This window comes from Empidonax traillii, unplaced genomic scaffold, assembly GCF_003031625.1.
Source record: "Empidonax traillii isolate 1590-97213 ecotype Southwest subspecies unplaced genomic scaffold, ASM303162v1 scaffold28:size2823434, whole genome shotgun sequence".
Classification (NCBI taxonomy): domain Eukaryota; kingdom Metazoa; phylum Chordata; class Aves; order Passeriformes; family Tyrannidae; genus Empidonax; species Empidonax traillii.
In genome coordinates, this window is record NW_020955221.1 from 1,836,049 (window position 1) to 1,853,104 (window position 17,056).

Below are 17,056 nucleotides of genomic sequence, written 5' to 3' on the forward strand. Positions count from 1 at the left end.
CCTGACAGAAAGCAGTGGCTGACACAAAGTCTTTCTACCAATTACAGTAGGATTTGGAATTAGGTACCACTAGAACATGCTACTTCCCAAACAACTTCAGTTTTTCCTGACTTAAAAACACATTTCATAACTTACAAACTGACTATTTACAGTGTGCTAATATTGGTAAAGACCACTTTGGAGCATGGGAGCAGCAAAAAAAGCCAGCTTTCCCTGGTTTTACCCTAAAATGTATCTACTATCCATCAATTGTCAGATCCATGTATGTGCAGACTACAGACATTTACATCATTGCTCTAACCCTCAGAGGGTGGGAGAGAAAACCTTCCTTACAAGTTAAACACATAAACAAACAACAACTATAATAATCCTATTTTCCTAACATTTACTCTTTGGCCTACTCAGAGACAGAAATTACACATTCAAAGTTAAAACTACTTAAACTGAAATGAAATCCCTACACAGACACCCTTCTTTAAGCAACGCTGCATTGGTTTTGACAAGTGTTCTACATCAACTTAAGCTAACAACCAGTAGGGTCTATCAAATGAAGTGCATCCACAAAATCTATGGCTTAACATGATTTATTTACACTTTGGAAAATTATACAACGCATGCAATATAAAGAAGCCCTATCCACAGATCTAAGAAGTACACTAAATTTAGTGTTGAGTATCTTATGAAAGTGAGCTCAGATCTTGAAACAATGACTTGCTTCAACAAATTAAAAACAGCCATTATTAGCAAAAGACAGATATAAACCCCACAGCAGTTATGTATTAATTTTGTCTGTCCTTTTCACCTTAATGAACACAGTGCTATACTCGCTTATTGCTAAGTACTGTGCAGTATTTTATGAACCTATTTTGTCTTATAAATTCTGTATTCTGTTTGCTCATGCCACCTCACCACAATCTAGTCAAAGCCACTGATCTGCAATATACAAGACATAACGGTGTTTCCCATAAATGTGAGTGCACAGGAGCTCTAAAAAAGCGGTCTAACTGTACCAACCTTCAGGGTGTGTACAATACATAAACAATCTCTCTTGCATGGCTTTGTGTGAAAAACAAGGCTTATGTAATTGCTCCTGAGTCACTACTGCCTGTGGTGCTCGTGTTCTCTAGTGATGGAAGAAGAATTAAAACTGTAATTACGTATATGGCAAGAAAGTGTTCCTTCCTATATAAAAATACAAAAAGAAAACCCACAAAATAATTACAGGTGATAATTTGTTGCTATAGTTTCAAAACAGCAAACAAAGATGACAATGAAGTGACAAGAACAAGCAGACCATTGTAACTGACAGATATAAGAACACCCCATGTAACACAGATACCGGCAATATTGTCTGTAATACACTAAGGCAGCATGAGGACTTACATAGTACAAAACAATTTGCTGCTGTTGAAATTCTGTGATAACAGACTTCATGGTATCGCCACAAAATTGGTTTACATTGTGACGCACTGGGAAAACACATTTTCTTTAACGCCGACAAAAACAAAGTCTGAATAAAACTTTCTATGATGTCTTGATTCTTAAATTAAAACAAAAAAAATCAACCTGACTTACAGAAAGTGTTAAATAGTAGCAAAGGCTAATTATACCATACTAACTTCCTTTTGTCTAGTATAAAAGGACATTTTCTTACTTTGCCTGGCTGAGTATAATAGCCTATGAATTATGAGATCAAAGCAGCAAACTGTATGTTTTCTAAAGTAAGAGTTTCCTTCACCAAGTTTTACACTTACTACAGCTGAAAGAGCTGTGTGAAGGGATCAGCACTAAACCCAAAGGACAGGCTGCGCACAGCAAGAAAGAGAGCAACTCCCTCGTGCTTTTTGCAGGTCACTACCAAGGACCATGTTAGCAGATCCACACCAGACCCTTAACAGGCAGCTCTGCTGCTACCAGTAATTAGCTTGGACAGCTCTGGCTCCAGGAGTAGCAGCAAGGCTACACCATAATGAGCTCAGCTGGGATTAGCAGGACAGGGCAGGGAACCAAGAGAGCTGAGGCATTCTGCATTGCGTATGTATCACAGAGATCAAACAAGGATGGCTGGCTAGGTTATCCCCTCACCACCTCATTCCAAAAATGAAGCACGGCAGTGTGTAAAATACAGGCTAATGAAGAGCGACACCTCCAACAGATGAGAGCCACATTAATTAACACAATCCCTAGATCACGGAATACAGTTTCTGTTAGTGCTAGCAAACTTGTAACTTGTCACTGATTTCAAGGGGAGGGGGAAGGGGGGGTGGGGAGAAGAAAAAAAAAAAGAGCTGATGTTTTTCTTTTATGCTTTTGGTAGACATTTTTGTCTCGAGATTTTGCAACGAATCCCTCTTATATGGTCTGCAAAGTACTATCTTCAGAAAAAAACCCAGTATTTTTCTTTACTTAAACACCTTTTAAGAAGCAAACTCACTTTTCAATCAACAGCTTTTTGTGTTCCCTTTCGAAAAAAGCCAGTTCAGTCCACACCACATCAGGATCCTCTTGAGAAAGCTGAAAGGAGTCTGCATGCTGGTATCCGCTTTTACTATTTTCAAGCCTGTTTATGAGAAAACCAGGTTATTTGTTTTCAAATACCTACATGTTTTGCTTTCAGAAAATACAAATTTTCAAGTACAGCATCTACTGAATCTACATTTTGTATGAAGTACACATTTTATGAGGCACAAAACCTTAACTGTGGTAGTACAAAGAAGTCTAATAGCATAGTTTCAGACAGATGTTGTGCCAGTATGGCACCATGCCTCTCAACCTACGTGTGACAGAATAGTGTCACCCACATTCTATCAACATTACTTAAAATAATAGTATGAGAAAGCAGAAGTTGAAACCATCACATCATCTCTTGAAAAAAAATGTAGAGCCACCAGCTCCCCTAATGCCTTGGGAAACTAATCTGTAAGTTGCACTAATGCCTACTCTAAATCAAAGTGTTGTTCTACAGATCAATGGGCACCACCTGAATAAACTGTCTATGGACAAGATGATGTATAAAGAAAAAGCATACTGGATTTAAAGGCACAGAAAAATAAATTTAAAATATATAACAGTTTCTCTGTCATTAAAATATTTTTATGTATTTTAATAATGCAAAAGATAAAAATTGTATTAAAAATTCTTTGAGAAATCAATTTAAAACTCTCTGCAATCTGAATTCCTACTGGGCATAGAATAGTCTTAGAGAATGTGATAACCTCCTAAGCACCCCATCATCTTTGCAGTCACGTACATCAGTGCAAGTTGTACATACACTGACAGGAGGATTAGGTCCCATCAGCTGCCATCTCGATAACAGATACTAATGTATGATGAATAAGGAGAATGGGGTCCTCCATCACTTACAAAGCATCAGAAGTGCCACACAAGGACCTGATACTGAGTTCTTAATGCACAATTTACATTACACCAGCACTATATAGCTTTTTGAGATACCAAAATAAGACTTATTGTTATAGATTGTTTTTATTTGTGCCTCAGCTACTTTCCTTTGTTTAACCATACTAAAAAGGAAAAAGAAACCCCTTTTAGTGTGGTTTCATACAATTCTATTATGATGACAACAATTAAAAAACCCTGTTATTTTCTGCTTATCTTAAATATATTTGAAAAATCAAATGAATGAAGATGCATCATTACATTTTACCCAATACCTACTTTCCCCAAATATATTCCTGTCACATCACAAATTAGCCTTATTTATTTTAAACAGAAACAGAAGTTACTTTTGTCTCTCTTTCCTGTTCTTTTTTATTTATCTTTTAAAAAACTACCAGAATCAGAACACTCAATGCTTCACTGTATATCAAGTTTAATTTGACTGTCTTTATCTAGGTTGAATTTTTTTATCTTTTCAGTCTTGGCCTCTCAGTGGACCATGAATGCCTATTTAGCTATAGACACAGAATTAAATAATTTCATTGAATATAGTAACTATCATCCTGTAGTCACTTCCAGATTGCACTCCATTTAAAACAATAAGATAGAGGAAAAAATCATCCATGTTTTTTCCTAAATAAGAAGCACCTTTTCACTATAATTTAAACAAATTTATTTGTAATTATGCTTGGATTTTTCAAAAAATTCCTTCTGTGCTATCACCAATGGTGCAGTGGTTTTGTACTTTACCATCATTTTCATCCACACTTTTTTTGTCATTTTAAAAGACAAACTGTTCTTAAGTAAATGCCACAGTATTTTAAAGCAACGCAAATTACTCATATAGGCCAGAGCATTACTTATATATGAGGGACAGTTTATCGGTAGGACTCTGAACAGCTACCAGTTTTGCAGCATTTTCTGTGACTCTCTTTTTGTTCAGAGAGCATTACAAAGTTTGTGTCAAGATTAGTCAGTATTGTTCTAATTGCAAAAAGAATTATTTTTAAGTAAAATTCATACACATTTAGTGAGCCAAAGTCCTGCTAAAGCTACAAGAAAATTACTTCCTTGAACCAGGTCCCAGAACACAGGAGTGTCAATAATTGAAATGAAATGTTTTCATAACTTCAAATGCATTTGTTTACCAAACATTCTAACTGTCTGCTAAGGCCTTAAAAAAGTTCTGCATAAAATTTTCACTGTTCTGTATAGAATTTAAGAGAGAATTAAACTTAGAATGTTCATCATGTGAATTTTTATGTAGTAGTCTTTCTTCTTTCCATTAATAAAGATCTTTACTGCATTTTTTTGGGTAAAATTATCAGAAATAATTGATTTTTAAATAATTTAACAAATAAAACCAGCCTGCTTTCATGCAGATATTATCTGTCTCCCCTCATAGGAAGGAGATTTCAGGATGGGATTCAGTTAATATTTGAATCACTAAGTGTTAGAGAGGCTGTTATTTCTATATTTTTAATGAATAAAACTATTTTTTAAAACGATTTGAAACATAATCAGCAACTGTTGTATTAGAGAAAATTAAAAACAGACACAGTCAACAAAACAATTGACTGGGGAATTACACAAACATAAGTAAGCAGCCCCAGCAGACCTTCGTCTCAGGCTCACAATGAGATCCTAAATAAAATAAGTCAAGGTGTCAGCTCAATACATTTCCTCTTGGTTTCAACTGCAGTTCTTCCTGTATAGGGATAAGCCATGTATTCTGCTTTAACAAGGGATAAACTTTTGATCACAGTCATAGCAGCTGCTTCCTTCAAATCAAATTCTCTTTTCAATACCTCTATAATACTTCTGTTCAGATTTCTTGTGTAAGGGAAATGTTTTTAATGAGCTATGTAACTTACCTGGCATCACCCTCTTCCCACTGCTTTAATTGCTCTTTTAGTGCTCTGTAGTTGGTCTGTAACATCTGCAGCCTTTCTTTGTGTTTTTCATAGGCTGCTCTTAGCTCATCAGTTTCTTGAGTCTGTATGAAAGCAGAAAAATTGAATTAGAGTTGGTCAAAATGTAAGAGACTGTCACACAGACCACATGAAACAGAAGTTCTCTTTTAGCAACTATTAAGTAAGTCAGAAGTCTAAATAGAAAGATCAGGAATTACAGTCTTTGAGATCAAAGTTTTCTTATTAATACTTTGGAAAATTTTGCTAATTTGGCAAAATTGATTTAGATGTTTTTTTCATGCTGCTGAGAAGTTTAAAAAAATCTACTACCAAAACGTCAGCTTTCACCTTAGGAATACATTGGCCTAATATATCTAAAAATACATAGACTGAAAAAGGATTGTTCACACCGTCTTTTTTTTCAAACTACCTTTTTTTTTTCCCCCAGTGGAAAACTGACTTTTGCATTTTCAAGGGAAATAGTGGAGACACTAAATTCAAAGGCTTCAGTATTTCTTCATATATTGTTTCTGAATATATATATATATAAACCTGCAACTCCCAGATTTTGTCTTCTAGTAATGCAGCAAACAAGAAATAAAACAATTTTTTACAATAGCTTTTGTATAATCAAAACTATACAAAAAATGCACAGAACAAAATAAAATACACCTCGATTTCTATTACAGTATAAAATCATCTAAGTTTAAAAAAAAGATTTTTTCCAAATGACAGTACAGTGCTGTGAAAAACAAAAAAGGAAAAACAAAAAACCAAAACAAACAAATACCACCACCACCACCCCCCCCAAACCCCAAAACAAAAAAAAAAAACCCAAACACAACACCAAGAATAAGTATTTCACAGTACCAAGCAAGTCAAACTTTGGCATACAACAATAAAGAATTGACCAACATCATCCCGTAGCAATATTTGCACTCAGAGCTTCATTTCCACTTCAATAGGAGCTCTGCTTGTAGGGCAACTATATAACTAAGTAAACCACAATACTTTATCTGCAAGTATTTACTGCTTATATGCAAGGAGGGCTTTTCAGCACTAGTCAATAAATGAGAAGCACCAATAGCCAGAGTAGTAAGCAATAAAATCCCACTACAAAAACTGGCAAGGTTTCTAGAGTACTGTAACTACAAAGTACACAGACTAAGCGCTTGGCTTTTAAATGTAGCCCCGCTTTCACAATGCACAAAGTTGAAAGTTACCAGCTAGAATTTCAAATGATACTACCTAGGAAATTGCATAAGTTTTTTGGAAGTGACTCAGGCAACACAAAAAGATTTAGGAACAGAAGCATGTCCAAAGTGACGTGACCATTAAATACTTTCTCAAACTGGTGGTGATAGGCTTTTTTTCCTGAAACAACCTCTAAACCAGACATATTTATAAATTTAGAATTGCTTAAAAAGTACTTTTGACTGTTTTTAAGTGGTTCACGTAAATACTACCATGATATTAAAACCAATCACACAAATAGCAAGATAAATCTCAGACTAAGGCCAGAGAGACTATTAGCATGCTGTGCTTCACACTAAAACAGGAAATTTTCATAAGAATCCAATTACAGATGTTGTGTTTTCAAGAGAAGTTCATGAAACAATTGTTCTGACATGGTTTGATATTGCTAGTAAAAACTGATCAAGTCTGCCAAGGTACTGGAAAATAATGTCTTCAGCATAAATTCTAAGAAGCTTATTAGTGTCAATAAGCCCTTTCAGAGCTGCAACCAACTGTAGAATTTGGCCTTTCCTATTTATGAATCTACATTTTTCATTATTGCTTACCTGTTCTATTATCTGTTCTGTTACAGTTATTTCCTTCCTTTATCACTTCCTCTGCTCTTGCAGAAATAGAAATTAGACAATTAACTGCCCTAATCACTGTCTTTATTGAATTAAGCACTCCAGGATCTTAAATATACACTGAAATGTCCATAATCTGTTAGATCTGTCTCTCTCTGATTGAATTATACTATATTTAATAAATAAATAGTCTTATACACAGTTTTCTATATATTTATGGAATTGGCAGAACAACCATTTCTATCAGTGCTGGACCTTGGGGTTATTTTCCAGCTCTTCACTGTCATTCTATAGTAATTCCTAAGCAATAATGAAAGACAATAAGAGAAAGTCCAATCTGAAAGAGGAAAAATCCAACTGTTTGTGAAACAAAAACCATTCTTTTCTGGCACACATCTCAGACAAGCCAAATTCTAATAATGAATTCAAAATTTTGTTGAAATTGACCTGTAACAACTTCTGTTATAGTAGAAAGGAAATATAAAAAATTATATTGATTCAATTATTTGAGTGCTATTCTTAGGCTTACAAGAAGTGACATACTCATTATTACAAAAATAGTTTCTTCCACAAATAGTTATGTGGACAAGCCAATCTATTTTCAGCGTCTGAGCACCATACATGAAATAGGACTATACAGGAAATCTGAGCTAAACATGAGTGTAGTGTTGCTGACATAAACAAGTATTAAGGTGGGCCTAAAGAGAGATCTATATAACCTAGTTTTAATTATCTCCAAAAACTTTAGAACTTAAATAGGATGAGAAAACTCAATGGGAAGAGCTCTGCTTGCTTTTGAAAGCTTTCTGGTACAGCCAGGATTATCTCCTCCGGGCTATGCCAGCGCTCACAATTCTAAAAACATAATATGGGAGAATTCTTAGCTCATATCAAATACCTACTCTTACCCACTTCTTAAAGCCCAAAAGTAGGCTGAGGTAGTTATGCTTTGGACCATTCTAAGTATCATCTTGATAATTTGTTATTTAAAACCCAGTAAGTACACTTATTTACTTGGACAGTTTTCTTCTGTAAACAAGAGCACAATCAGGCATGCTCTGTTACTTTCTAGTATGTCCAGACACAAAGGCAATTCTGTATAAAAACTGTGGACACTCTGAATTTACATGATCATCCTGTTCATAAAAGCAACAAATAGCTAACTTTTCTTGGTCAGAAATAAGTCAGTTGAGGAGAACTGGAAAATCCTGTGAATGGGATCTTGATCTTTCTGCTCATTTGCAATACTGACTAGGGCATTCCTGTTCCTGAAAACTCCATAAATAGAGTGCTTTTTTCTTTATTTATTTTTTACCAGTTTTTCAGAAAGACTAATGGATAAGGTCACAATTTCATCCTCTAGATATGCATCATCAATGTGTTTATTGATAGAGCAAGGATTTTTCTGAACAATAATATTCCAGGTAATCATATAGTCAACACCTTGCCTGAGGAGGCAATAATGCAAGTGCCAGTTTTGAAAATGTTGCTCACGTGCATTATTTCTTTTTTGGAAAAAAACGCATAAGAGAAGGTTAATATCAAGAAATCACAGAACAGCAATAGAAATATTCTGACATCAATATTATGACAGCTTAGTACACTGTCATGCTGGCAATAGCCATCATCGAATTCTGAATGTAGTGCCACAACAGTGTTTAGTATGTTGACTTGGGCCTCTAGAGTTTCTTTTCAACCAGTTAAAGCATTCTGCAAAAGAAGAAAAGAAGATTTTCAAGAGAAAATGCAAAGAGTTCATGTGTTCAGTTTCAAGGGGAGATACAAGACTTAGCCCTTGATGATATCATGGTTTAAAAGCTGTGAGAGAGATCCCACACCTGTAACATAATAAAGCTGCACAGATTCCTGAATTATACTTTAAGATGAAATAGAAGGTAAGTAAAGGCAGGATGGTGAATGGTACAAATTACGATATGAGGTTATACAGAGAGAGTTCTTTCTCTTCTGTATCTACTGAGAAAATTACTGTTTCCCTTCATTTCTCTTTTCAGAAGAGAGAAATGTGGAGCTCCCTATCATTTAGACAACAACCATACACGCTGATTTGTGAGCTCTGCTTCCAAGGGCAAGGAGCTGTAGTTCACCGGTCAGAATAATCTGCAGCATCAGTGTCTGGCAGGCCAAGTAAGAGTAACAAAAAGGAAGCCTCCCAAAGGCCAGTTCCCAGCCTCAGATTTAGCTTGTGGGACATGCCTTAGATTTTTCAACAGAGAGGAAAAATGAAAATTAATTTTCTGACTCCCAGAAACAAGATGACCTGTAAGACTGAAGTCTAAATAATCTTTCCTATATTATAATAACAATCTGTCATATATTCTGCATGTGTTAGGGCATAGCATTAAACTCTCTTAAGTATATGGGGTGATGAACTATGGCATTTGTGCTAAAACAATCTTCCCACTTACAGTTTTTCTAAAACTGACTTATCACATGAGTGTCTTTTTGCATGAGGCAGGAGCTTAGGACTATGGTTAGTAGGGCTATCAAATTTTTTCACTTACCTGACATTTGTCACAGCATGTTCAATATAACCAGTTCTGCTTTAGGCTACACATACTGAAAACATGTTTCAAACACCGTAACACTGAACAAACATAAGCAACAAAAACAGGGAGGGAGGAGAAGGAGGGAAGGGAGGAGAGGATGAATTTTAAATGTGAAGAAAATATGACTTAGGGTTTGAGTTTTGTGTTCTGAGGGGCAATTTGAATCCAATAGTTTGTTCAAAAGGTACTGTATTTCTGAAGCAAAAAAAACAAACCAACAAAAAAACTCCTACAAAAATCTATGAAACAGGGAGAAATTGTAGTACATGCTCAATTAGGATTTTCTACCAAGGGGTGGAGGGAGGGGGATTGTTTATTGGGTTTTTTTAACAGCATTTGTTAGAACAGCAACTTCTGAGCCATAACTTCTAAGTTTCCAGGGGTAAACCTCTTTCAAGTAATCGACTTCAGCATTTCAAATACTGGCTTCACTGTAAAGAAAAAAATTTTTGTACTTCCTGGTTTATTTCTATATGAATATATGACTTTCTCAGAACATATGTTCTCAGATACAAACTTTGAAAATATCTTTAACAAGTATGTGTTATTGATGACAACTCAATTAAGCTTCTATAGGACTGCAGGATTACTCACACAGTAAAACAAAAAGGTAAACTAATGGAGAGCGCTCCCTGATGCTAATACAGAATCTATAACAATATGTGTATTTTTAAAATACCCGTTTATTTTGTGGTATCTTTACCCATGCAAGCTTATAGCTAGCAGGTTTTGTTTTGTTTTGTTTTTTAATGTTCACCTTTAGCCATAGTGTCTTCTCTAAGTTTTCAATCTTCCTTTCAGCTATTTTAAGCTTCCTTAGTTCCTCTGACTCTCTAAAAGAGCTCTTTGGGGACAGAGACCTTGAACGTTTCACAGGTGGTTCCTGGAGAATAAAACAAGGACATGGTTGAACTAGTTGGAACACCGGATTATGAAAGACATGCAGAATTAAAGAAGAAGTAATTTTGAATACTAATAATGAATTATAAAAAAAAAATCTGCATGGAATACCAGAGAAATAACAAGCAGAATTACCACAGCGCTACCACTAAAGGTTTCTCTGTGACTCGTTAATGAGAATATTCATTTACATTTACATTGTTTCTTTCAGAATAATGATGTCCCATTAGGGAAGACTAAAGGGTTATAGACTCAGAAATGCAAGAAACCTCATTACAAAGGAGGGGATAGAGGCTGGTCTAATTGCTCTATAAGGGTCCAAGGTTACACTTGATAGGACAACCAGAAACAAGAGGGAAAGGATTTTTTTCCCTTTGAAATAGTTTAACACACTGTGAAGTTGAAGGAACAATATGCTTGAGGAATATAAATACAACAGACAGTAGATCTTATACCATAATGACCATATGGTCATTAACTATAATGTGACTAACTAGAGACAAGAATATGTGTTTATATTATGTACAGCTTCATATAGCAATCTGGAGAAAGAGTATGTGAAAGTAACACTTAAACTGGGCAGCTTCCTTCATACTATGTCATATGTCCTTATGGCAAAGAAAGAAGGACCTCATCAAATTAGACTTTCAGATTTTCTTAATAACTTTGGTTAAGAACAGAGAAATACTAACCCACACTTAATACCATTAAGGTAAAATGCTATTACATAAATACAGAAAGTCAAACAAAAACTTAATTTGTTATTATTGTTGTTGTATTTTGCCATTTGTATTTTCATTGTAAAGTGACTGATTTACAACAAAAAGGAATTCAGAATAAATTCTTCAATACTGAATATGTCAACACTTCTACTATTCCATTAAATTGATTTAACCTCAAATAATACCTTAACTAGCAACTGACATTTTTTATTTTGTCCATAACTTTCCAATATGATACATTTACAATATGCCATGTAACATACTTTTTCACTTTAAATAGGACTGGTTTCCAAAAAGGAGAAAAAAAAATCTATCACTAAATATCACAAAATAGTAATACCAGACATTTGAAATTACGAATGTAAATATTGCCAAGGTCATTTTGTCATCTGATTTTGGGATACTTTTGCTTCTGAAATGTGCATAAAAAAGATTTAAAAACCCCCAACAAACAACCAAACAATTTTTTTTAAAAAAGCATCATTACCCTCACTCTCAGGAAAAAAAACAAAAAACAAAAAACAAAAAAACCCAACTAGGATCTACATATCAGGCAAAGACTCTCTTTTAAAGCAAAGGCTTTAAAAGTTTGTATGTTGTTTTACACAAGGGAGTGTAATTGCTTTATTTCTGACACAGTGATCAGTTCATGACAAACACAGTAGTCCTATTGACATTACTCTGAGGAAACAGACAATGACATTGGTGGTAGGTTAACCTTGGCAAAGGGTCAAACTTCTACTCAACTGCTCACTCAATTTCCTTTCTCACTAGGAAAGGAGGAGAAAATAGGGCAATAAAGCTTATGGGTTTACCATTCACCATTGAGGGCAGACTCGCTTTGGAAAAAATCAGTGTAAGTTACCGTCACTTAAAATAGATTTGGGTAGTAAGAAATAAAGAAAAAAAACTAATCAACACCTTATCCCCCACCAAGGAGGAGCTCCCACCTTCCCATCCTCAACTTCATTCCATCACTCCTAACTTCTTTATCTCCTTCTGAGCAGTGCAGGGAGAGGTTTACAGTTAGTCCACAAGACTTCCTCTTGGGCCATTCTTTCCTCCTTAGTTTTCCCTCCTCCATTATAAAGCCTCTCCATAGGCTGGGGTCCTTCAGGATAAATCTTATCAGAGTGGGTCTTCCAGGGACCACCGTTTGTGTAAGAGGAACCTTCACAAGGACTCCCCTTCACAAGCTGCGGCTTCCATGAGGGAATACCCATCAGCTGTGGTCTCCTCCAGAGTCTTTTGTATGGACATCTGCTCCATGGGGATCCCCTCAATGGGCTGCATGGAAATACCAGCATTTGGAACAACTTCTCTCTCTCCTCCTTCCCTGACCTTCGTGTTTGTAGGGCTGTTCCTCATCCTCTGTTCTTCACTCTACATTGCTTGTGCAGCATTTTGTTTTTTCTTACACACATTTTCACAGAGGTGCCATCACATGCTCCTGAACAAATGTTCTAAATTATGTTTTTTTCCAAATATAGCATACAGTACAGGACATTAAGAAAGAACATCATACATTTTTCAAAAATAATGTTACAAGATATCAAATATGGGTAAACCAGAAGGTTCTCAGGGAAACGGACATGATGGCTGACTCTTGTAAATTATTTATATTATTCAGAATAATGTTCATACTTGCAACTTTACTAAAGGAATCTCTTCTAAGTTTCCCATATTCTATTCAACCACAAAAAAAAAACAGATGAGGAAGAGGCTGAACACAACATCATGACCTCAGATAATTTAATAGATCAATTTAAGCCATAGAATTATTTATGGTTCTCTTTCATTTACCATAATTTATAGCTGTTACTGACACCTATATTTAAGAGTAAAACACCACGAAAGAAGCAATCCAACACCATACCAAGTCAAAGGTATAAACTTCAAAAGACATTGTTATTATTCCTAGAAAAAATACTATATCCTACTGTAAAAATCAAGAATTCGGGAAAAAATATTTTTCACTTATAAAATCATAATAATAACCATTTATATTTCTCTCATTTTCCTTCCAGGGAAAGATGGTCACTCTAATAAACATCATAAAATACTTGATAAATATTCATTTTAACAAACCTACAAAGAATTTATCCTTCAAATAGTTCATTTAATTAAGAATGCCTTATTCAGTATTTAATAAGGTAAAACCTTCTACTCCCAACAGCTATTTTAACAAGTCTTTGGCAGATAACACAAGAACCATTCAAACAAGCTTCCAGAATTATAAGCAGCGTCAACAGATATTAAAATTATTATCTGGACCCTTGAGCAAAAATGTTTGGCTTCACCAGTCTGACTTAGACACAAATATATGAGGCATTAAAACTACTGTACCTCATGCTTACTTCCCATCCTTATACTGTTGCTTTCCAGCATATCTGTAGTGTTCAAATTATGCTCTGCTAGGAAAACCTGCATTTTTTCCTGTAAAAGCTCAATTTCAGATTTTTGCACTGTAACAGGACACTCTAGCTCACCTAAAGAAGGATGTTGAAATACATAAAAATAATAGTATAGGTATATTATATTGGTAACAAAAAATTAGAACCGTAACGTACCATTTACATAAAACTGCCTAGAGAAACACAACATTAACAATATTACAGGAACGTGCAAAATCTGTAAATAATTCTGCTTTTGTAAATGTCTCATGATTTTATACTCAAAACCAGACCTCAAAATAGTAACTAAATGTTTTCAAACCACCACATTTTCCACATCTAAATTTACATTGGTTGTTTTACACAGCTGTTTCTTCTGCAGCAACTTATTCTACTCTTTTTTATATCACATGACATAATATTTCACCTTCTAGACTTGTTTTTGGTGGAATATTTTCTGGTGAAATTTCAAGTTGGTAAGTATTACTAGACTAACAAACATGCGGGGGAAAGACGAAAAAAGCCTTAACTGCATATTCTGACAATAAATATATTCGTAGTTAAAAACTGCCCCAGAAAAGTATCTTTTTAATGTCAATCTACAACATGTATCTGCTATGTCCTTAAACTCGGCACAGATGTTAAGGTCAAACTTAACTTAGAGAAAAAATGTATGGTAATTCCAGATCACAGTGTTACTCAAGGCAGGTATGTCATTTCATTTAACCACTGAAATGCAGGACCCTTCCCAGCTATCAATCCATGGACAGCATTTCCTTGCCATAATACAGCACTACCGCACACTGATCAACTTGGCCTAGTTACAAAACCTGTTCAGACAAGTAACATTTCACTGGTTCCAGCTACTGTAGGTTATATCCCTGGCGTCCAATAGCAGACACACGACCAAGAGTGGTTGTTACCATGGCTTGATGACTGTCTCCTTGTCAGTGGAGTTTTTGCAAACTGACTGTGATCATACCCCACTGCATTACAACCACTCAACAATATGCCTGTTGTGTCAGTCTCTGGCGATTACAAAGTGAAATGCTTTACCACAAACCTCCTCCACAGTGCTTTAAGGCTAGGGGTACACACCGATCTCCAAGCAGCTGTGCCAGACAAAGATAATATAATTCCCAGATGGTCAATGCATCCAGGCAGCTGGAGGTTAGCACCTCAACACTATTGCTGGAAGAAGGGATGATGGAAACCGCCTCCCTATCAATTCAATAAATTAAAGGGCAGGTTAGTTTAAAAAGTCATTGCAAGAGGCTTGAGCTGACCCAGCTGACCTTGTACTGTATTGATGAAGGCAAACTCATGAAACTCTATTGCGCTCAGTGGTGCTCTGACAGCAATGACAAGCAGCTGGGAAGCAATAAAGTCTTTAATCAACAAAACTTGATCTGGAAGAAAACTTTCTCAAGACTAACTAAAAATTTTATTTTATACATACTTTCCCTAATTAGCAAAGTTCTGACAACCTCCCTAGCAACTGTTTGAGCATATTCTTAAGACAAATACTCAGTTCAACAGAGAAGATAGGATTTGGTACAATTACCACTTGTTCCTACCATCTCAAATACTGGTATTCCCCCCATATTTGAGATGGTAAAATAAGTAAACAAGTCAGGTATACTGACAAAAATCAGAAAAGGCAGTGTGAAAAAGGTTAAGTAAGCAAATTTCCAAATTAATGTCACTCAAAAAATGAGATGGTCCAAAGTTCATTAAAATCAAGCAAGAGAACACCCTAGTAAGCATAGTATTTGATAGAAAGAGACAAATTGGCATAGCCATTTTATTTCTTTCCATGCAGAATATGAAGCTTTTCATAAAGCCCACTATAAATTCACATTTTCAACAAATATATCACAAATTAGGAATACAAAGCACTAGTGTTACAAAAACTGCAACTCTTCAAACAGCAAAGAAATACAGGAAATTTGTTAGAGAGTAAAAGATGCCCATGCTCTCGTTGACTGTTCCTTAAATAAATTTGGTTCCTCATTTTGCAGTTTAGGCCATATGTAGTTGCAAACAGATGTCATTTCCACCTATGATCAGCAAAAGGCCTGTTTATAACCGTTAGTTTATTAAAACTCTATGCAGATTTAAAAAAAGAAAAACAAAAAAAAAATAATAAAAACAAAACAAAACAAAACAAAAAAAAACCCCACAAACAAAAACACACACACACACACACACACAAAACCAAACAAACAACAACAACAACAACAACAAAACCAGGAAAATGAGAAGTAGACAAGCCAGGCATTCAAATGAATGCTTTAAGGAAAACTGGATTTCATGTTCATTTAACCAAAACCTTAGCACTACATAAAGAAGAAAAAAATCCAACAAAATCTAAAAGACAGAAACAGTGCCAGCACGTAAATAAAATGCAGTTATGCTTAAGTTAGAATTTTTTTTATCTGAACTTTATTCTTTCAAGAAAGATAAATACACTTACCAACTAGATACATTTTACTGATTTCTCAGTTGCACGTAAAAAAAGACTTCTATAACATAACCTTTACAATTTTATTAGTAACTCAAAAAAGAATCAACAACTCTGTTATAATAACTTAAATTCATACTGCTGTTACTTTAAAAAGTCAAAAACTGTTAAGTCTTCATAAAATTGTTTAAGTTGAAAAAGACCTTTAAGATCATTGAGTCCAACCTTTTAACCATCCACCTTATGACTTTAAAGCCATAAGAATGACACAAATTTAGCTAATGACTAATTTGTTACTGTACCACTACTTTTTAATTTCTTCTTTAAAAAATGAAATGCAAAGTGCTTTGAAACATAACTACATTTTAGAGTGACAAAATACATCAAAACCCTGGTCCTCTATGTCATGCAAGTTCTGCTACTGAACTTAAAAGAACCAATTTTTTTTGAGGTTATTTCTCCACTCTTTTCTTCTTCCAAAAGAGGACTCTAGAAATCGCCATACCATGATACTTAAAATAAAATACCATAAAGGTAAAATTTCTAGTAAACCCCTTACAACAGTCTCTGTGCATATACCTATACAACATATTTCTTGGAAAACAAAACCAAATAAATAGGGTCTTAGATCTTTACATCTCAAAAATGCCTGTGGTTTCACCCTCAAAATATTCAGTATATCACTGTTAGCAAAACATATCTTGCTATATAATTTGTGTCTAGAATTCCCTCAAAACTTGCTCAGCTTTTTAAGAATATGTGAAGTATCAGAAAACCTAAGAACCCAGTTGTAACCTGATGATATCCATTTAAAACATCCTGACATTTTGCTTATCAATGAAGTCCGGTTAAGAAGAGGCAGTACCATTTTCTGTTAAATT

At 34.9% G+C, this 17,056-nt stretch overlaps 1 protein-coding gene across 14 annotated transcripts in view; it reads right to left on the bottom strand.

Annotated features, from left to right (window-relative positions):
* The window catches only part of CNTLN (centlein), a 181,667-nt gene that overhangs the window by 90,724 nt on the left and 73,887 nt on the right, over nt 1-17,056 (bottom strand). For 13 of the 14 annotated variants that reach the window (XM_027910062.1, XM_027910047.1, XM_027910107.1 and 10 more), the window contains 3 exons: nt 10,454-10,579; nt 5,271-5,392; nt 2,435-2,560 (listed from right to left, as the gene is read on the bottom strand). In XM_027910062.1, the coding sequence (XP_027765863.1) occupies nt 2,435-2,560; nt 5,271-5,392; nt 10,454-10,579 (374 nt within the window). The remainder of the gene's footprint in view (nt 1-2,434; nt 2,561-5,270; nt 5,393-10,453; nt 10,580-17,056) is intronic. The other variant, XM_027910069.1, reaches the window with a different exon arrangement.